Source organism: Leptopilina boulardi, unplaced genomic scaffold, assembly GCF_019393585.1.
Source record: "Leptopilina boulardi isolate dan_hultmark-lab unplaced genomic scaffold, ZJU_Lbou_2.1 LbouV2_123, whole genome shotgun sequence".
Lineage (NCBI taxonomy): Eukaryota > Metazoa > Arthropoda > Insecta > Hymenoptera > Figitidae > Leptopilina > Leptopilina boulardi.
This window is the reverse complement of record NW_026137667.1, coordinates 4,709,393-4,732,078: the sequence shown is the minus strand read 5'-3', so window position 1 is coordinate 4,732,078 and position 22,686 is coordinate 4,709,393. Positions and strand designations below refer to the sequence as shown.

The 22,686-nt window shown below is 22.6% G+C and overlaps 5 protein-coding genes and 1 non-coding gene across 8 annotated transcripts in view; 3 read left to right on the top strand and 3 right to left on the bottom strand.

Annotated features, from left to right (window-relative positions):
- Positions 1-274: 274 nt before the first annotated feature.
- LOC127288116 (protein lin-9 homolog) lies at positions 275-4,113 on the bottom strand. 3 transcript variants are annotated; one of them, XM_051315386.1, is made up of 7 exons: positions 3,975-4,113; positions 2,929-3,265; positions 2,564-2,875; positions 2,064-2,481; positions 1,631-1,974; positions 1,310-1,556; positions 275-1,213 (listed from the first exon to the last, which is right to left on the bottom strand). In XM_051315386.1, exons 1-7 carry the CDS (start codon positions 4,087-4,089, stop codon positions 1,022-1,024), a joined length of 1,965 nt encoding a protein of 654 aa, XP_051171343.1. In that variant the 5' UTR covers positions 4,090-4,113; the 3' UTR covers positions 275-1,021. The 3 variants fall into 3 exon arrangements, with proteins under 3 accessions (XP_051171343.1, XP_051171351.1, XP_051171363.1); XM_051315394.1 differs by having other exon boundaries at positions 2,564-2,860; positions 3,975-4,096; XM_051315406.1 differs by lacking the exon at positions 3,975-4,113 and adding an exon at positions 3,453-3,574.
- Positions 4,114-4,722: 609 nt separating this feature from the next.
- On the top strand, positions 4,723-6,947 carry LOC127291106 (uncharacterized). Its single transcript, XM_051320033.1, has 8 exons — positions 4,723-4,908; positions 4,980-5,083; positions 5,163-5,321; positions 5,407-5,474; positions 5,541-5,720; positions 5,859-5,992; positions 6,098-6,202; positions 6,695-6,947. The coding sequence occupies exons 1-8, from the start codon at positions 4,758-4,760 to the stop codon at positions 6,868-6,870; spliced, it is 1,077 nt and encodes a 358-aa protein (XP_051175990.1). The 5' UTR covers positions 4,723-4,757; the 3' UTR covers positions 6,871-6,947.
- LOC127291109 (U6 spliceosomal RNA) lies at positions 6,358-6,464 on the bottom strand. Its single transcript, XR_007844539.1, has one exon. It is a non-coding gene; the product is annotated as a U6 spliceosomal RNA (small nuclear RNA).
- Positions 6,948-7,073: 126 nt separating the features above from the next.
- On the top strand, positions 7,074-8,951 carry LOC127291105 (uncharacterized). The gene is made up of 3 exons (XM_051320032.1): positions 7,074-7,416; positions 7,881-8,048; positions 8,627-8,951. Exons 1-3 carry the CDS (start codon positions 7,347-7,349, stop codon positions 8,824-8,826), a joined length of 438 nt encoding a protein of 145 aa, XP_051175989.1. The 5' UTR covers positions 7,074-7,346; the 3' UTR covers positions 8,827-8,951.
- A 377-nt stretch (positions 8,952-9,328) lies between these two features.
- Positions 9,329-22,686, bottom strand: part of LOC127287865 (tRNA dimethylallyltransferase) — a 71,149-nt gene continuing 57,791 nt past the window's right edge. The window contains exons 5-9 of the mRNA XM_051315002.1: positions 17,809-17,924; positions 11,303-11,399; positions 10,587-10,700; positions 10,149-10,334; positions 9,329-10,073 (exon numbers count right to left, since the gene is read on the bottom strand). Coding sequence (XP_051170959.1) covers positions 9,912-10,073; positions 10,149-10,334; positions 10,587-10,700; positions 11,303-11,399; positions 17,809-17,924 — 675 coding nt within the window. The 3' untranslated portion in view covers positions 9,329-9,911. The remainder of the gene's footprint in view (positions 10,074-10,148; positions 10,335-10,586; positions 10,701-11,302; positions 11,400-17,808; positions 17,925-22,686) is intronic.
- Positions 20,983-22,400, top strand: LOC127287890 (uncharacterized). Its single transcript, XM_051315045.1, has 4 exons — positions 20,983-21,092; positions 21,246-21,581; positions 21,691-21,835; positions 22,169-22,400. The coding sequence occupies exons 1-4, from the start codon at positions 21,056-21,058 to the stop codon at positions 22,287-22,289; spliced, it is 639 nt and encodes a 212-aa protein (XP_051171002.1). The 5' UTR covers positions 20,983-21,055; the 3' UTR covers positions 22,290-22,400.

Sequence of the window (22,686 nt, the reverse complement as noted above, 5' to 3'; positions counted from 1 at the left end):
ATTTATTACTATAACAATACTAATAATGTTAGTTTGACAACTTTTGTATTAATTAAAAGTTATAAATAATTACTTTGAAAAAATATTCTACTGCAATATTCGAGAATTTAGTACTGACAATATTCACAGCATTTTCATGATTATACACGAAATTTTTTTCTTTATTAATATATAAATTTTTACAAAGCATTGCGTTTTCATTATATAATATTCAATTTTTTTTTTAAAACGATAATTTTTCCCCTAACTGTACATATTGTCAGATGACTATTTCTTCTTTTTTTTTTTTTTTAATTCAAATTTGAGGAACTTTTCTATTTTTTTTTTCTGCGAACATTTATAATTTAATCTTCAAATATGTAATATAAAATTCATAATTTTCTTTTTATAAAATAAAAAAAATCTGTAATTTTTTCCGTTTTCATGCTTGCAGAAAAAATGTATAAATAGTTCATCATTTTTATAATTATGAAATACATAAAAATATTTTTTTTTTTTCGTTTTTTGTTAAATTCTCATTCACTGTTAATATATAGAAATCTTTGAAAATTAACCATTTTTGGAATGTTACATAAATCTTGAAAACATATTTAATCTTGAACACGATTTATATTATTCGAGTCATGTAAACATTTCCTCAAATGTTTTTTTTTATATATATATACAAAACATAATATACTTTTTTTTTTTTAAACGATTCTATTATTATATAGAAATTTGACGAAATATATGTATCTTTACACACAAATATTTTGTATTAAATACTAAAAAAAAAAAAAGACCTTTCTTCAAGGTCACATTTACATGTCTCGATACCTTTTTCAAAAAGTATCAATAGAAAAAAAAAAATGATAAAAAAAAAATTCACTCATTTTTTATATTCAATCTGAAATTGTATAAATTTACCTCGAAAAAAATCTGAACTATATTTCAATATATAAATTGTTTTACCGATTGGATTATTAATTTTTTTAATAGTTCAGAATCTTGTACTCGAAGAAGATGAACTCCGGGATTAGTGCTAAATTGTTTGCGAGATGAATGGCGTCAATGTGCCTAATTGACCCAAACCTAATTGTATATGTTGCATATGAACTTCAACACAATTTTGAAATACTTGCTGATTTTGTGGACTTAATTTCGTTTTAACTTGCTCCATGGTGCCTTGAAGCACTTGTAATTCATAGGCATTTTTATCAGAATCCGATAGACACTAAAAAAAATGAATCGTTATTTCAAAAAATATTTAATTTTTTTTTTAAACAGAATTTTTGTAAAAAAAAAAAATTAATAAAGCTAAATATCCTACCTTAACCTGAAGTATCAATGCTGTTAAATCAGTAACAAGTTGGCTCATATTATTTGGTTCTTTATCATTGAGCATATTATTTTTTGCCACCATTTCAGCAGCTTCTTGTTTACATTTTTCTCTAAGATGCGATGGTGCCAACATAGCAGCGACACTTGGTTCCGGTGCAATAGCCACACACATTTCCTGTACTTCATTTAAAAACTCTTGAAGAGCTAAATTCATTCTTTCCAATTCCACCACAATTCTAAAAAATATATTTCAAATTATGTTTCTTTTAAAATAAATTTAAAAAATAAAAAAAATAAAAATATTATTTACCCAGCATATTTTCTTTCAAAATCAGCAGGCAATGGTTCACCGAGTGATCTTCTCATTTCAACGTCTGTATTCATTTCCTTTAATTTTCGTACCTTCATTTTTTTATCAACGAGTATTTTATTGACTCTCACCATACTTTCAAGTAATTTCACCGGATATCCATTCATTGTCCCTCCCATGTGTGATTTTTTCGGTATCAAAGCATTCGATATTAATGGATCATGATTTAATCGAGGTGAATTTAATTTTGACATGTAAGCAGGCGAAGGCACATATTGAACATGTCGAGGTCTAAATTTATGTGTAAATGATGCCACGCTTATTGTTTCCGGCTCTTCGTTAGCCTAAAATAAATTAATTTTTAAAGGCAATTCTTTTTTTTTTTTTTTTTTGAAATTGTTTTCTATAATTATTTAAAATAAATAAAACTCACCAAAACTTCATAATCGGGTACACTGTGTGTACCAAGTCCAGCTCGTTCGAATGTAATTCTATAAGTATTATTACTTGTATCGACTGCGTCAATACTGCCAGTAAATAATCCATCTTGTGGTTTACGTAGTCGGGCAGTTACTTTTGTTCCAATTACAAGTTGCATGGGAACTTCAGGTGGTAAATCTTTAAATACATGAATATCCGTACATTTTCTTTGTTGAAGCATACGAATTTTTTGTCGTTTTCTTTCAAGTTCACGTCTTTCTTCCTCGAAAAATGATTGTGAACAACGTCTTGGCTTTCCCATCATACGACGAATTTTACACCATTCAACTCGTGTTAATTTACGTGTTTTCAATTGTGGAAATGATTCTTTAAGGCAAATCATAAAATCATTATCGCCATCAAAAAGTGTTCTGAAATTAAAGAAAAATTAAATGTTCGGTTTTTTTTTTTAAATTGTTTTAAATTTTTCTAAATTTTTTTTTTCTTGCTTACTTATCAATGTTGCTGTAGAACCACTCGTAACAAACCCATTTATGAGCTTTTGGTAATTTCAATAAATTTCTTAGTCTCATTCCAATTTTTTGACCAATTCGTCTATCTGGCGACGATGGTTGCATCGATTTATCAATATCTTTTTCCACTTTCATCGGCGTTTGATAAGAAGGTTCTTTCACTATGTTGACAATTTTTTTAGTGTCACTCAATCGTAATTGTTTTTTAGCTGGCGATGGACGTGGTAATTTCTTCGGTGATGGTTTCACATCAATAGTTCCTGGTTCTTTCTTTATCCTATAACAATATGTTCTGAATTTTTTTTTTTTTTTTCTTTCTTAAATCTTTAAATATAATGTACTTACCTATGATGAGGATGATTCACCAAAATATCATCGTAAAAGAGTTTATTCTTTTTTCTTATTCTCGCTGGCATACCACGACGATTTAAAACTTGAATTGGCTGTGTTGGTGGTTTAGGTTTACGTGGAGGTTGTGAACCAACTCGTTGTAAACCCAATGCAGCTGGACCAAATTCAGTCATTGGTTCATTGTCATCTGTTTCCATGCTTGAATCCAAAGAATTTGCCGATATTTGATGTTCTTCTATTTCCATAAGGTCATCGGCAACCTCTGTTTTAATTTGATCGACTGTGGGATAACCTCCATTCTTAATGGAGAGTAAAGTCTCGGCTGATTCATCTATAAACACATTTTACATCAATCAATTTTATAGAATAAAAATAATCTTTTGAAAAATTACAAATTAACAAAATGTGAGTTTAAAAATAATTCAGTTATTAAAAAAAAAAAAAAAACTATCCTTCTTTTGTCAACAGTTAACTTTTACAAATTTTCAATAGTATAAAATAAATTGAAAAATACATACAATCCATTTTTGATTGATAATGATTAATTGTTCAAATGCCAATATCAATAAATTACAAATAATTAGGTAAGAATTCATTTACGACCCTCGACACATTCCGAATTGTACTGGAATGTTAGAGCAAAACATAACCAAACTTTTTTTTTGACGTAATTCTGGAAAAAGCTTCACATACTTTTTTGTGTTTACACATTAATATCATGGTTAAATACAAATTCTAATAAACTTATATCAATGACAAATATTAATTCAATAAAATTATAACTTGAAAAACTTAATTAATTGTATTAAAATGCTTCTTGTCCCGCTTGAATTCTACATTGTTCATTTTTGAAATTTTAAACCCCAGCCATACAAGGCAAATTCAAATTGCAACTGTGAACTTAATTGAACACGAAAAACTTTTATGAAATAAACTGCAAATTTCTGACAAAGTCCTATTTCTAAAACATGTTGAAATTTACACTTTTTTTCAATTTTTTATCAGTTAATCGTTTCGTAAATTATAAGAATCTCACTTACTTTCAATCGTGTCCGCCATGTTGAAATTGACTGGTGCATGCTGGGAATTGACAAAACGCCTAGCGTGCGTCCCGCTTGAAACTACGAATATTGTCATTTCCGGTAATAAAAGCATTTTTTAATGCATTATTATACCTGAAAATAATGTATAAAGAATAAAATAAAATTTATTATTATTCAACAAAAATTAATTAAATATTTTCTAAAGTTTTGCAACTGTAATTTTGTTTCTATTTAATTTATATAAATTTTTATTATATCCTCGTCGTTGTGGTCACTTCCGGGAGGGAATTTTCAAATATAGAAACTAATATGATTAATTTTAAATACTTTTTACAAGCAAAATATTTTAAATAATTTTATTATTATAGATAAATAAATATCAAAAATAAATATATAATTTATTAATTTAGGAAAAATTGGATAATATTATTATGGTTCATAACAATTTTCTTAGTGAAAATTAAAAATACAATTTCTGTGGATATTAATGAAGAAATTAAAGAATATTGTAGAGAAAGGGATAGATTAATAACTTCCGAAGATGCTGATGATTATTTATTAATTGACAGTGAATTAAATACAACAATTAAACTTGATTGTCATTTTTGGTTTAAATTTAATTTAAAATATATTATTTTTTTAAATAAAAAAATACAAAATTTATATTTAATAATTTTTTTTTTTTTTATTTAAAGCAAAGAAAAATTTAATCAACAACCAAAAATTTGGTTTTGGCAAAATCGATATCTTTCATTTGATGAAAAAGAAGTCGATATAGGAATGGATAATAATATGTCATTAAATAGAATTCACGTCACTCCACAATTAAATTTAATAATTAAAAATTTTAATTATAACGATTCTGGAATTTATCGTTGTCATGGTAAACAAGGCGAAGAAATAGACGAAAAATTTAATTATAAATTAGAAGGTAATTAACAAAAAAAAATTAAATTAAATAATTATATTGATAAAATAATAATAAAAAATAATTATTGAAAGCGGTTTATGAAGATATATCAACTGAAAGTTTGCCAAGAGGAAATTTATCAGATTGGCAAAAATATCAAGAAACTTATTTGATTCCAATTACAATACGTTTTACAGTTAGTAATTTTTTTTTTTTTTTCAATAAAAATTATTTTTAATTTTACAAATTTTTTGAAATTTGAAAATATAATTTAGGTTTCAAAAATGAAAGAAATATCCTTAATAAGAAAAGCAGGTATTACATTAGAATTAATATCAGAATGGGGACCTTGGAGTCCTTGTGAGAATTGTAAATTTGGAATAGGATATAAAATTAGCAAAGGCTTTTGTAGAATAAAATCAACAATTAATAAAGTAAGGGAAAATAAATTTTTATAAAATTCAATTTTTTAAAAAAAGAAATTAATTATTTTTAATTAAAAATTAATTTATTTTATAGACCATTGAAAAGGATTCAAATGAAAGTTTAATTTTATTTTTTCGATCATCTCCATTATTGCCTTGCAGGTAAAGATAAATTTTTTTTTTAGTGAAATTATAATTAATTAAAAAAAAAAAAAAAAAAACTTTCAGATCAATTGCATTAAATAATTATCCAGGTATTAGTAGTGCAACGAGATATTTACCTGAATTTATTTTAGAGAAAAAATGTAAGAAATGTAAAAAAATTAAACGAATTAAATTTCATAAATTTAAATACAAGAAAAAATATGTTTTGACGGAAGGAGCTCATTTATCAATATCCTGTCCTGAGTATATAATTAACAATTTAATTAATTTATAATTTTTTAAATTATAATTTAAAATAACAATTATAGTAAATTAAAAAAAAAATTTTTTTAATTATATTATATAATTATTATAATTTATTTATTATAAATATTGCATTAGATCAACATTAGAATCGCAAGTAATTTGGAGAAAAGATGCTTTTCTTTTAGATAAAGGAAAAGGACATTCTTTTCGCAAAAAGGATCCAGAACCACGAGTTTTTATTGATACTTTCTCTACCCTTTATCTCAAAGGCAATTAATAATAATTATTATTTAAATAAAAGTTATAAATTAAAAAATTAAAATACAAAACATAATAAATAAATTATAATAATTTTATTATATTTTATTAAATAGATGTTTCACAAGAGGAAGAAGGAAATTATACTTGTTATGTTAATAATATCAAAATGATGCAATTAAAAATTATTGTCGCACTTACTTCAAATCTTTTAACTCAGGGTAATTTAAAAAATTTAATTTAAAAAATTAAAAATCTAAAATTAAAAAAATTTAATTTAAAAAAAATTCATTCAAATTAAATTGAGAGAAATAAAATTAATTAGAGAATCATTAATTATTTATTAATAATTATAAATTATTTACTATAATTATCAAAAAATGTGGAACGCTTCACGATTTTGCGTGTCATCCTTGCGCAGGGGCCATGCTAATCTTCTCTGTATCGTTCCAATTTTAGTATATGTACTGCCGAAGCAAGTACAAAAAAGTAGGACAAACATTTTCCTTATATACTAATCGTACAATTGACATTACAACTTGTGAGAGAAATTTTCCATTAAAAAAAAACACGTAGCCATCTACCAATTTTTTCTTGAACTATTAAAAAAAGCGCCATCTATGAAATATATTGAGAAACTTTTCTATACTCGATCGATAAAAACAAATAGGAGGGAAATTTCAAAAATTATAATACAAAAATTTTCTTTTTAGTTTTTCTTCGTCATTTATTATATTTGGGATTTATTTTAATTCTCTCATCGTTCTGCTATTGTTCTGGATTAGTTGCCGTTTTTCGACGACGAGATAAATTTGAAATTCAAAATTACGAGGAAATTAAAGCTCGAATACAGGACAGAAAACCATTTTTTGAGGAGGAAATTGAATAATTCTTTTTTTATATTTAAAAAGTTTTTTTTTAAAAAAAGTAAGTTACTAACTGTAACATTTGAAATTATTAAATTTTTTTTTAATTAATTAAATTAGTAATAAGTATAATACTATTATTAGTAATATTATTAATTATTAATTATTAATATTATTAGTATTAATAATTAATAATAATTAATAATAATTAATAATAATATTATTATCTAATGTCGCGTGTCATCTTTGATTTAATCCAAGAGTGTAATCCTGATTAAGCAAAGGCCTTCTAAGGTTCTTGACACTCTCCTTACAACAAAATGTTGAAGTCGCAGGAGAAGTGAAAGGGGCACAACATTTTATAGTCTGTCCGATTCTTTTCAGTTTTTCCAGCATCGCATACCAAAATGGCTGTGCTTTAATCAACTATCGATTAAATATTGTGTTGTTTTCCATTTTCCCACCTCTCTCTCTCTCAAAAAAAAAAGAAAAAAAAACAATGAATTCGACAAACTTCTTTCTTATTTTCTCCCTTCTTCTTGTAATTCAAATTCCACTTCATGTCAACGGTATGTACATCAAGTTTACTTTCTCCCTATATCATGTGGAATGCTTATAAAATTTCTATTATATTATATAAAACCTATATAATTATTATTAAAGGTCCCAAGTAACTATAAAATAAAGATTTAATAAATAATCATTTACAAAGTGAAATAAAAGAAATTATTATTTTAAAAAAGTATTTCAAATCCGAAATATAATTTTTAAAAAATAGTCACTTTTTTATGAAGAAAAATTATTTAAATATAAACTTTGTGAATTAAAAAAAATTCCAAATACACTATAAAAATTATTAATTACAATTTCAAATATTGTTAAATTACGTTGTTAATGATGTTTAGTTTGAAAGAAATTTAACATTGTTAAATTACTTTTAATTATTATAAAAATTATTTCGCTTTGACAATAAATTATTAATTTTTTTTTTTTTATCAATTTTATTAAATTAATAAAATTTTATCAAACATAGGTTTTCTGCGAAGATGTTTCGTGTGTAGATCGAGAGGAGAGTTGGGAACTTGCAAAGATGAATTTACATTTAATGTTACACAAATTGAGAATGTAAAAGGAGTTAAAGCAGATCCATGTGCATCAGGCTGGTGTGCAAAAATTATTCAGGGACGAAGTATCAATAGTGGTATGTAATTGATCAAAATAATACAATTTCTCTTGGCTAATCATATAAACTGAAAATAAATCTTGAACATGATTAATTAATTATTGAAAAAAAGAAGATTTTTTCTAAATTAAAAAAATTCTCCATTTCAATAATTTAAAAATTAAAATTTCCATTTTACATTCTTCGTTTTCAAATTTTAATAAATCAAAAAAAATTTCCTTCTCGATATTTGATAAATTATTATCAGAAAATAATTTCTCAATATTTTTTTTAATAGTAATAATTACTAAAGAATGCAGTTTTTAAAGGGGGTCATCAATGTGCGATTATCAAAGCACTTTATACAGTGTATATATCATGATCATCATTCGCATCATGTCCTCAATGATTCATCTGTATAATGTAACGCTCTGAATGAACAGTGTTTATTATAAAGTCTCATGTTCCGATTTAGATCTATTATTATTATAACTATATACAATTAATTATTTTCAACTTTCAATTTAAAAATTTAATCGATAAATTTTTAAATTTAAATTTGTTTTAATTTATATTGAAACTAAATTTTTTTTTTGAATAAATATCTTTTTTTTCAGAACATGATGAAGCTACAGAAAGAACATGTCTTCAAAGAGGTCCAGATGATGGAGAAGAAAGATGTGCATATACAACAATGGATTATAAAAAAGTTTTCATTTGCTTTTGCAAAGGTGATTTGTGTAATAGTGCGAGTCACACAGTTCCAAGTATATTAAGTCTTATCACAATAATAACAATTATAAAATTATTTTTGTGAAAAATCAAAATTTTTTTTAAATGAAGGACCCTCTTTGTTTTTACACAAAGTTAGTTAATATAAATTTTATAAATGTGTAAAAAAAAAAAATTTGAACAAGTGCAATGTTGTCACACAACTGTGAATGATTGACGTTTGATTGTTACCATATAAATAATAACTGTAAGAATTTGAATGACAAATTTTAGTAAATTAAGATTCTTTAAAATCATATTTATATTAATATCGATATTAAAAAAAAAATTTTTTTTTAATTATTCAGTCAATAAGTCTTAAAATTTTGAAAAATTAAATTCTTCAAAAATTGAATTACTCAACACAGAATTGATTTAATTAATACAAAATGACTTCATGTATTTATTAAATTAATTTAGTATTAAGTCAATATCTTTATAGAAATTAGTTTAAGATTGTATCGTATAGGAATAGTTAAAATTTATTTTTAACAATTGTGATAAACATTTGCTTATGTTAAAGATTCAAAAAAAAGAGTCTTAGTAAATATTTTTTTTAACATTTAATGTTTAACATTTTATGAACAATTACATCACATTTTTTAAAAATTAAATTTGATATCAATATTTCTTACAATTCGAATGATTTTTTTTTTAAAATTATATTCAATTTCTATTTTGTCAAATAAAAATCAACCAATGGCATTAATAATAATCAGTATTATTATTTTTAACATGAAAAATTTTACAACCAAAAACAAAATTAAATTCAGAAAAAATTTGTCTTCATAAAATGTAAAATTCTTCTTTACCTACTTATCACACACTTTATATACAGAAAGATATTATCTTGTGTTCATCATTGAATGTAACGATAAATACAAAACAAATCTACATTTCCAACAGTTGATTATTTATTCAGTTCTTATTTCTTTGGGAAACGAAAAAATTTTCGTTCATCACAGTAATTATTATTAACAAACATGTAAATCATACATGTTAATAAATTTCGTTTTTTTTTTCTTTTAATTGTACATCACTTTCTTTAAATGCGTTAAAAGAAATCAATACAATTAAAAGCAGTCAAAAGGGGCATTAAAAAAGAAAACTAAAAAAAAAATAAAATAATTTTTAAGTAGACCTTTGTTCAATACCTTGTTGCGTAGATTGTTCCGTATTAATTTTTTCTTGTTGTTTAATCGATCGTTTTTTCTTTTCTGTAACTTTTTTGTGCTTTATACTTTTCAAGTGCATATTCCATTGTAATTCGCCGACAAAAAGCCTTTCGCAAATCTGTAACAATTTAAAAAATTAATATATGTTTTTTTTTTTTTTTACTTTCAATTATTTTTATTATTGAAAACTCACTTCGCAAAAGTGAGGCATATCATTAAGAATATCCGTTGATTTTTGTTCTTCAATATTTTCATTCATTGATTTTTGTTTTGGTTGCTCGCCCCGAATTAATGAGGTGACAATTTCTATCGCTGGATTTAAAACGTCATTTGTCCATTTTTCCATATTGGTACAATTCAATGAATATATTGAAGGAACCTGTAAATTTTTTAATAAATAAAAATTCATTTTTCATAGCAAAAAATAATTTTTGTTTTTCCGATTTTTTTCCCCCTTTTTGTTTGAGAAAATTGTAAAAAAAAAATAAAATAAAATAAAGGTAACAAAAAGAAACAATAATATTAATGTATTATAAAAATCTATTTTATAAGATTCCAAGTCTTGAATCCAGGTAATTAATATAAGTTTAATTTAATTGACTAATTGCGTATAATTAAGATTAATTAATACTTGTCTATCTGTTCGACGAATCATTCTATTCATTATCCATTTCCTCTGCCTCCTGGCGTATCTCCTTGTGACTAATTTCAATTCCGCAATACTTTCTTGTAACATCTGCTGTCCCTAAAATTAAAAAGATATTAGAATCTAATCTAAAGTATATATTGAATGTAATCTCAAATATATATATATTATATATTAAAAATATCTATATAGTCTCGCGAACACAATAAAATCTCGTATTTTATAAAAAAGAACATTTTTTTTTACACACTTATAATTGTGAATGAAAATAATTCTATTTTAAAAATTCGATTAAATATAGAAATTTTAATAAATTTTAATTCAAATAGAAAAATTTTCATTTACAAGCAATGGACTTAAATTTTAGACAAAGGTAGGTCATAAAATTATTTCTTGACAGTTTAAAATGTCCTGAATGTTTATGGAATAGGGCCCCAAGGCACATATATAGAGTACAATTTTTTTTTTTTTTACAATATCAGTATATTGCAATCGTATAATTTACAAACGAGAATCAATATCTTCCAATACAATGTGACACTGACAAACTACACTCTGATGCCTAACCCACTTTTCTCTATATATATTCTATACGGTGCGTTACGGGTTAAGGCAAAGTTATAATATGTATACAATATAATATATATATATAAAAGCACATGTCTATATGCAACTATAATAGTCTTTAAATATGTATATACCTTCTGGCTGTTCCTTTCATCTTCGGGCAATATCAAGTAATTGTGAAACTCCTTAAAGCCGATACTTTGAAAGATTCCTCTTGTGTAATCTGGTGCTCTAAAACATTCAAAAAAAAAATTTTTTTCATTAGAATAATAAAATAATTGATAATTAATATTAATATTTAATATTTATTTAATATTTTCCTTAATATTTCGAAATTCATATAAAAACGATTTTTTTTTTTACCTAAATAGAAATTTCGTTTCCATAGAGATATTTTTTTTTAATTTTTTAAAATTTAAGCCGCGAAATTAAAAATTTCAAATCTATGTATATATTTAGATTATAAACCAGTATTGCAAAGTCTTGCTCAATATTACCTAATAGTTAAGAAAAAGAAAGATTATCACAAAATTAAATTCTTATCATTTAATTTATAAAATATTGATTTAGAATAGAAAAAAAAGTATTTTAGATTTTTTATAAAAATTTTTTTTTTATTATTAAAATTAGGAATATTTTTTTTAATTTCAAGGAAAATTGAAATCTCTATTATATATAGACTACGACAACTAGAAATTCCTTATGATAGTGAATGCAACAGTGTAAATAACATTTTTCAGAGAATTTGTGATAAAAGCGATAACGTTAATCATAGAAATAATCCTTTTTTATTTAGACGCTTTTTCAAGGAAAAAAAGTACATTTTCATGTATATTTAAAAAATTCCAATGGCACTTACGGAAAAAAAAATAACAAAAAAAAAAAATTACATATTTTTTTACAATTCTGAATTTTATATATTAGTTTTTTATTAAATAAAACTATTTAATTATTCGAATTTTAGTATTTTGAGAATTAAATAATAAAAACGTTTCTCATTAAATCATTGATATATAATATTGCGATGAAATTATATCAAATGTTATAATTAAAACAAAAATATTCAAGAAACAACCCCTATAGCTCTTGAAAAGAAATTAATTATTTTCTCTTTGTCCTCTATTCTAACGTGAATTGTTTGAATAAAACGAGAATAATTCTGTATATCTCAGACTTGAAGAAAATGATGATTATTTTAATATTTCCATGAATATGCAATTTGATTCAATTCATAGGATATTAATTAATTTTCCTAAAAAGAAAAATATACACGATTATTAAATTAAAAAATTATTGAAATATTTATCCCATTAGATTATAAAATTAATATTAATTAATCTTAATATTAATTTTTTTCAATCGCTATATTTATTTTTACAAAAAAAAAAGTAGATGATTCTAAACAAATCGCGTCATTGAATCGTAATCCACATTTCAATCTGGAATTCAAAGGTTTTATCGCTGCTTACAATGAAAAGTTTATAATTAAGTTTCTGATTGTACCTCGATAATAACATATATATATATATATTAATCAAAGGAAATTTTAATTCACTTCATCACCTGTTTAATTCATTTTTTTTAAAAATAATAATATATATTCCCAAAAATTAATTTATTTTTAATTTTCAATAATTTTAAACAAAACGATTCTAATGAAATGAAATTATTTTGAATCTTTAAATAAACAATGAGGATATTATTGTAAATGAAAAAAAAATTAAAACGTAAGGGATAATTTTTTTATCAAATCATATATAAATAATAATTATTAAATTCGACAAATATTATTTAATTTTATTATTATTATTATTATTTTGTTGATATATGGAAGAAGATTAATTTAAAATTTTATTATGACTCTAAGGCATATGAAAAGATTAATAAACTTAATTGAATGACTAACGACAATCTACATTATTATTTTATATTGCAATAATTCAATTCATTTTTCAGCTTATTAGTCAAATAGAGTTCAAGGGCAAAATATTTTTTTCAATCATGAAGAATTATCTACGTATTTTTTAATAATAACAATAATAATAATAAAAATAAAATAATAATAAATTTTTGGCTTTATCAAGAAAGTCGAAAATTTGTTAACATTAATTTAATAATAATAGTACAAAGAGTTGATTAAATACTTCATGGGGGACAAAATTGTCGCGGCAACATTAAAGATCTTCCACCTGAGTATCAAGTTATCTAAAAAAAAAGAAAAAAAAATATAAATATATATATAATACAGGGTGGTTAATTTTATTTTAAACCGGTTTTCCATCTTTGATTGGCTTAATTTATTAAGTGGACCAATTTCTGATACATTTCATAAAACTTTTTTACTTATCATTAATATATTTCTTGTTAAAAATTATTATTGCGAATAAAATTGATAATTAAAATAAAAAAAATATATATATATAAAATTTGTACGTTATTTAGAATAGATTTATTTATAATTTTAAAATTATTTCATTTAAAATAAAAAAATGTATGTGAGAAATATCGCGATTTTAATATATTATGCAAAAAAAAAAAAAAAAAAATGTTTAGTGTCAATCAACATTCAGATTACAGTAGTCTTGAGGATTTAATTTACCATAGGCATTTCAGTAAATTTTGCAAATATTCAAGTTAATTTAGCAGTGTCTCGTCATTAAAAAAGCGACCCACCGAGTTGGTCAAATAATTAAGCGCAACATTTAAATAAATATTCGGACAAATATTGAACTTCTTGATGGCGTCTTCTTCTTTTTTATTATTATTTTTTTTTATAAGAGGGGCAAAGGTACACGATAATCGTTATTATAATGTCAAGTAGTAACTTTAATATTCCTACGCACGACATCACATCCGGTTAAAAAGGCGAACGCTCTGACAGGTTGAGAGTTGTCGAACACCCGGGTGCATTTCCATAAAGCCATATGAAAAAAAAGAAAAAAAACCTTCACTCTCAGATTTGCAAATTTCGAATATATCTTCATTATATATATTTTTTTTTTACAAATTCGCAAATAATACACAAACCCCAATTGTCTTTTTCGAATAATTTTATATTATTTCTTTTTCTATTTTCTATTTAATTACTATTTGTTTTCTATTAGAAAATTATTATATAAACTCGTTATAAATTTATTAAATTAATATTCTTTAAAAAAATTTTTTTTTAATTATTAAAAATAATATTATTAATATAATAAACAAAAATTTTTTTTATTTCACTGCTCTACTATTCGAAAGTTGGAAAGAATAAAAAAAAAAAAAAAAAGATAAAAAAATGTCAATCAGACTAAAAATCAGAACATCACAGATGTCAAACTAAATCGGAAATCAGAGCTGTTCTTAAAAGTGGATACGTTTTGAAAGATAATGATTCGATTTAAGATATGTTATAGAGAGTTAAGATTTCAATCGATTCATAAAATAGTCGGTCAATCATTTCTTTTTTTTTTACGATAAGGCACGTGGAACTCTAAATACTAAGGTATTTAATCATTTTAGATAATAAATTTATGCGGGCAAATATTTAGGTATATATATATAGTCTAATCAAATTATTGCAGTGCAGTAAATTTTTTTTCATTCTTATTTCAAATTTTTTTTTTACAAATAATAATAATAAATATAATAATTGAAAATAGTTTCATTTAGTTTCAAAAATTGCAAAATAATTTGTAATTTAATAAGCAGATAATTATTTTAAAAAAAAATTTTTTTATAGCAATTCCCGTAGAGGAATTGGAAAAAAAATGAAAAAAAAAGAAAAAGACAACGAAATTGGCATATTTAACGATTATTTCAAGTTTTACTTATAGATAGGAAAATCTTTTCCGCATCTATAGGAACACGTTGTCTGTGGCATAAACTAATTTGCATACAGATTGCACCAAGTCGCGTGTCTCACCCTCCGAATGCTCGTAACAATATACGATAATTATTAGTGGTAATTATAGGTTTCCAAGACGTTTTATGGTCGGGACGAGATCATTCATTGATAATAATGATAGCGATGCAATTTTGTGAAGCTATTTTTAAGAAGAACAATTAATTATACAGTTTTTAAGGGCACAGCAATTCAAAATTTTATATGTACAGGAAATTTTTTTTTCCGAAAATTAAATTTATATTCAAAACTAAAAATTTTCAAATAAAAAATAAAGGTAAAAAACAATACGGAAAACCCCCCAAGGAGAATTTATTATTATTATCTAGATCAATATTTTATAATGCGGAAAATGATAAAAAAAAAATTCAATTTTTTTTTTGCAAATATTTTGTCTATATAAGATAAAAAAAAAACTGGATGAGATAAATTAAATGTCCAGACGCGCATTGAGATTGTAAGAGAAGATATTGAAGATCTTTAATCATTTTTTTTTTCTTTTTTATACTTTTCAACGGATCTTTAACAATGAAGTTCATGGAAAGGTTTTGTAAGCAGTAATATTACATCCTGGCCTTGCTGCACTTGAGTTATCCGATTCTCAAGGAATTCGATGAGTTGGGTATTTAAAACCACATTTAAGTAGCCGCAGTACCGTGAGAAGTAAATAAACCATGATATATCAAATACATTTAAAAAAAAAAACGCAATACAGAGGATTTTATTCAAATTTATAAAATTACCTCGACTTGAATAAAAAAAAAAAATAAATAATATTAAAATAAAAATTGATGGTTATAATTTTAATTTTCCGATTTTTTCAAATTGTAGTATAAAAAAATTTCTTGCATCCGAAAAATTTAAAAAAAAATTCATAAAAATGGTCATTTTTGGCAAATTTTCAAAAAGTTCACTGACTTTTAATTTCCTGACATTCCCTGGCTTTTCCCTGACTAAAAAATTTTCCTGACTTTTCCCTGACCGCTGGACATCCTGAAAATAGTATTTAATAATTAATTTTCAATTATATTGTCAGATTTTAATAAATAATTATATAAAACATAATTTGATGAAAAAAATGTCTAGATATTAAATTGAAAATTTGATAAAAATTTTGATAAATGAAAATTTTGCTAAATAATTCAGCTAAATAAAAATGTAATTAAAATAATTTTTTGGTTCTATCAAAATTGTGCTAAATGAACATTTCGGTGAAATAAAAATTCGGCTATATTTTATTATATTCACTATTATTATTATTATAAATTTTGTTCTGTTTTTTATATATATTTTTTCTTTTTATTAGATTTATTTATTTTTTTTTTTTAATTATAAAAATTAATTAATTATATAAAAATTTCTTTTTTTTGTATAGAAAAATCGTGATTTTTTTTTATAGTAAAAAAATAAATATACAAAGGTTCGTTAGGTGGTGAAATTTCATTCAGGTATATAAAAATACAGTGTCTACTGAGTATTTGCGAAAGGAGTCTAGGACTTCCATATATATATATATATATATATTCTCTAGAAAATCTGCATTGGAAATTCTGATACGTGCTCAGCTAGCAAAGTAGCAACGCAAATAAGAGGAAACCTCGTCAATTGTATACATATATATAATATATGTTCACAAAAGCGCAAAAATGAGACGACAACGACGACGCATACGTTAGCAAAATTTTGTCGACTATAGCAATAAGCGCAAGAGTCATAACGTACAAGGATACAAACAAAAGTGAAAAAAAAAAATGCAAAGCCAAGGGTTTTATATTATAAGTAGTGTAGACGCGCAGGTGAATGTTCTCTCATAAACAAAGCAAAAAAAAGCATAAAGATAAAATGTAATTTTTTTGAAATTTCTCACATGTGACTCTATATATCTTAATAAAATAAAAAAGAGGAACCATTGTAAATTGTAAAAAAGAGTTACGCGTCAAGAGAATGACTATTAAATATACATTGCATGTCAACGTTTAGATTATATAGCTCATATATTTCTTTTGAATCTTTGTTATGAACCAAGCAAAAGAAAGAGAGAGAGAGAGAGAGAGAAAAAAAGAATCCATGTGACAGTGTTGATTTAATCTCAATAACAATGTTTACACGCGTTAGATTTTATTCACAAGGATAAAAAACTGTAAAAAAAAGAACGAATTATTTGTTACTAGGGGCTGAATTTAAAAAAAAAATTGAATAGAATTTATAAAAAAAATTTTATCAGAAATTATTTTTATAAAATTGTAATTTTTTTTTAGAAAATTATTATCTATATGTAAAAGTATGTTTCAGTTAAAAAAGAAGTTAAAAATCAGTATCAGTAGTAAAATTATTTTTAATTATAATAAAATTCCTATAATATTTACTGAATTTTTAATTACAAATTTTGACTATTCAAAAAATTTTCCAAATAACTTTCAGGATTAATATAGCAATTTTTTAAAATGAAAATTTCAAAAAAAATTAATAAAAAAAAGTTTCCATCGATTTTAATTTTTGGAAAAATGTGTTTCAACATTTTTTTTAAATGACACATTTTTATACGATATGTGAAACTATGTATACATATAAAATTGCCTATTTATAATTAATTGGTGTGAATTCGACTAGAAATGAATGTTTTATATATACACACACAAAAAAAAAGAAGAAGAAAGAAATTATACTATAGATTGTGTGAAAAGAGGCGGCACTAAAAAATCATAAAGGGTAATTTATGCAAATATAAGGTTCGTTATTGTGAAATTGGAAACTTACGCATTATTTTTGAGTCGGTCTTCGTTGTACCTTTCGTGGAAATCCAATAACTCTTGAATTAGACCTGCCTCTACCATCGACTCCACTCTTTCATCCAGTCTACTGTCAAGGACCTCCTGCAAACATTTCAAAGAAATTAGAATCTCAATATTATAAATATATGATGATGATGATTTTCTCTATATATATATATATATGAATTTAATTTTATTCAACCGTGAAATTCACATATTAACATTCAAATAATGTTATCACAAAGAATTTTTTAAATACAAATCCTGTTTATTATTGATTTATTATAATTTCATAAATTATATAAAATATTTTCATTATAGTTTATGAATTAATTTTAATTAATTATAATTTCAATGTGTAATTTTAATCAACCATAAATTTAATTAAATATAATTTTAATTCTAATTAACTACAATTATAATTTTAATTAATTACAATATTATTATAATTTACTATTTAGAGAAAAAATATGTATCTTATTTGGTTTTTTTTTTTATAAATAAATAATAATTTAACGAAAAAGGATATTTTTAGATAAATTCTAAAGTTACCAAATATATAATATATCGATCTAAAGATATATATTAATATAAACAATTAATCTACGATAAAAAGTCTAATCAAATAATTGTTTATCTTTTGAGAGAAAAAAAAAGTAGAACAAACTATATAGAGAGATATAGATGTTTCAAAAAAATTGATTTACATTTGATTAGAGGAGGAAAAAATTTTTTTTTTTACCATTCAGGGGTAAAAATATATTTATTTCTCTCATTGAGAAAAAAAATAAAAATTCTCAAAGAATAATTTTTTTGAAAATTATTAATATTTTATTTCTTTTTTTTTATTTTTAATATTATATTCTCTATATTTTTTAATATTATATTAATGATATTTTTGAAGTTATTTTTATATTATTTTTTATCTTTGTTTAATTTTTTCAAATAAAGTCAATAATAAAAAGAAAAAAAAACACCGCGGAAATGTTTGATTAATATTTTCGTTAATTTGAATATATTTAAAGAAAAAAAAAAAAAAAAAAAGTTGGTATTTTTTTTTCGATGAAGAAATATTCCCACACAATTCAAGGTAAAAAAGTACACGACCTTTTGTCGGCAATGACCATTTTCTGGTACATATTTAAAAAACTCAGAATAAGTTGCTCTTATATACCACATACATATATCTACAATATACATTTCATTCATGTCCCGTGAGTGAAATTTAAAACTTCTTTGAATGTGTATATTTTATATATATATATATATATATATATATATATACGTCGCCAAAGTGACGCCGCGAGCCGGCCGGCACAACGTTTTCTTTTTCCGCCTTTGAACAACGTACGGAAACTAGAAAGCTCCACACACACGTGGTTTTAACCATTCAACAATAATCGGGTCAAGGTTCTTTAAACAAAAGCGTGTGCAATTTATTTTTTTTTTTTTTTCGAACTCCCGTTATACCCTCCTGGGAGTAAATTACATTCTTTTCATTTTTTTCTCACACATTCAATTTTTATATTAATATTTAAAAAAAAAAAAATAACTATTCGATAAGAGGGAATGAGAATTACGAAATTCCTTAATCTCCCGATGGCCTGATTCCTAAGTATAGCAAAGATTATGAAAAAAAAAAAATATTCTAATTACATGAAACCACTCAAGAAAAATTCTTCAGGCTTCTGAAAACTAAGACAGTTCTAAAATATTATGTCAAAGCGAATATTTTTTAATTAAATTCAATATTTGCTTTTTTTTTAATTATTTTTTTTCTTTAATTAAACAAAAATTGATTAAAAGAATTAATTAAAACTACATTAATTTTAAAAAAATTAATTTACAAAATTACAAAAAAATTAATTTACAAAAATTAATTTACAAAATTACAAAAAAATTAATTTACAAAAATTAATTTTAAAAAAATTAAATAAAAAAAAATTACAAAAAAATTAATTTACAAAAATTAATTTTAAAAAAATTAAATAAAACAAAATTACAAAAAAATTAATTTACAAAAATTAATTTTTAAAAAATTAAATAAAACAAAATTAGTTTTCAAAAAATTAATTTAAAAAAAATTACATTCTTTGAAAATAGATATAATTTATTTAAATTTTTTATAATGTTAATAGACTTGAAAAATAATTAATTATTTTTAATTAAAATTTTTTTTATACACTCATTTACTTTTTCAAATACAAAAAAATCTAATGCGACTAAAAAAGTGTAAATTTTATTAGTTTATTCACGTTTATTGTAAATATATATATATTTTTTTTTTAAACCGTTAGGCCTTATGTATTATATAGTTTGTAAATTAATTTAAAATTATTGCACGAATTTAAAACCACCTGTATTAGCAGGTAATGAAATATGTCTCGTTACGTACAAATGCGTGTGTATATTTTGCACACGTGCGCTATTATAAAATCATTTCAATTCGGTAACATCATGTTATGCAAAATAGAGTGCTAATCATATAACAAATATTTCTCAAAATTACGCAAAAATATTCATCAAAAAATTTTATTCTTAAATTTAATAAAAAATTTTAAAAATATAATTAATTTAAAATTATAAATTAAAATAATAAATTAAAATATTAAATTACATTTTAAAAACTTAAATTTTTAAATTAAAATTAAAAAAAAAACAAATCGATATTCTTTTATAATTTTTTTCTAAAATAGGCAATTATTTTTCTTTATTATTAAAAAACAATATAGTATCCAAGCAATAATTTATTTAAAATAAAAAAATTTATTTAAGCAAACGAATTTATTTAAAATAACAAAAAAAATTTTTATTTATTTCAACAAACGAATTTGATTTTAAAATAACAAAAAGATTTGATTTATTTAAACAAACGAATTTCATGATTGATCGTGACTTTAAATAATTTTTTTCTAATTATATAAAAGTTTTTTTTAACAATTTAAAATGCAAAATTATTTTTGAAAGTAAACAAAAAAAAAATAAAGGAAAAAAAATTCTTTTTTTTCTCCTAGAGACAAAAAGAAAATCATTCTTTCTTGGGTAAGAATAAATTTTTTACTATTGTATTGAACGTGATTTTGAAAAATTATGAGCAAAAAACAAAAAAAAAAAAAAAAAAACTGAATAATTTTTACACTATAAATACGAACTGAAATGACAAAAAATGATCAAGTTAATTTTTGAACAGACAGAAGATAGTTGAATAAAAAGTTTTTTGTCAAGAAAAAAAAATGCATTCCTTCAAATCAGCATTGCTATTTGTTACTTGTAATTATAAATAATTTTTTAATTAGAATTTTAAATTAATTAATTTTTTTTTAATTTTTTTAAAATTTTTTTTATAATTTAATTATCATTAATATAAATTAATTAAAATTTGTAATTTTGTAATAAATTAATTATAATAAACTTTTTTTCCAGGCATATCATATACTTTGGCGCAATTGGATTCATATAATCAGTTAACATCAACTGATTTGCAAGAAAATTGTGAAAATAATAATGTTAATTTAACAGAATTAGCAACAATTCATGAAAAAGTCAATAGTTTACGTGAAAAAAAAACAGATGAAATGACAATTAAAGATGCTTTAAAAACTGATGACAATTGTATGGGCTCTGAACTAAAGACTTTACTTCAAGAAGAAATGAAAATTGTACAAAAATGTCTTAAGGGAAATATTACTCTATCAAAAGATGACATTAACACTTTAATTACTGAAAGTATAAAAAGATTATGTGCTTTGTCTCGACTAAGTAAGTTTTTTTTATATATCACATCAGTTATTACAATAAAATTATTTGGAAAAAAATTATTTATAAAAGAATATCATAAATTATAAAAAAAAAAATTTTTTTTCCATAGCATCATTTGAACATACACTCAGCTCTTGTATTGACACTGATAAACAGTCTGAATGTGAAACTAAAGTATTGGAACCAGTTGAGTCATTAGAAAATACTGAAGAGTTTGCTAATTTAGGATTGTCGTATTCCAAAGCACAAAAACAGTAAGTACAATTTTTTTTTTATATAATTTTATTTGATTTTAAATAAAAATTTAATTTGCCCTAAATGAAAATTTCATTTTTACTAAATAAAATATTTTATTTAAAACAAATTAAATATTTATTTAGCGCAAATCAAAATTTTTATTTAATATCAAATAAAATTATAAATTTGATTCAAATAAATTTTATTTATCTCAAATATAAAAACGAAAATAAAAAATTTTTCTTTATAAAAAAATTTCCACGTTTTGAACAACGAAGAAATTTTTATTTTTTCTTTTTTAATATAAATTAAAAAAAATTTGTATAATTGAAAATATTTTCTTCTTTCAGAATATGGGAAGATTTGTTCAAGTGCTCAACAAAAGCAATTGAGAATTGTTCTGAAGAAGAGAAAAAGACGCATTTGAAACTAACTTCGAATACAATAGATTTACATAAAACTAAAAATTAAATCTTCACAGTTTATATGCAGATATTTGTAAAATAAATATCTGAAATTCGAAAAAAAAAATTGTTATATTAATTTATTCCATGAAAATAAAAAGTTTAATTTAAACTATCATTATTGACTTTTTTTTAATATTATAAAAACCGTTTTTCCTTAATTTCTTTTCAGTTTAAAAATATTTTTTTCATGAATTTTTTTTTCAAGGTTGAATAAGCCACTAAAATATTCAAGAAATAAAAATATAATGTAAATTTAGTCATTGATATGTAAAATAAAAATAATTATATTTATAAATATCTTGTATGTCATTGGTTAAACTAAACAATATAAAATATTAAATTGTGTAATTCTCACAAAAAAAAAATAAAAAAAAATTTTTGATTAGTTAATATGATATTTC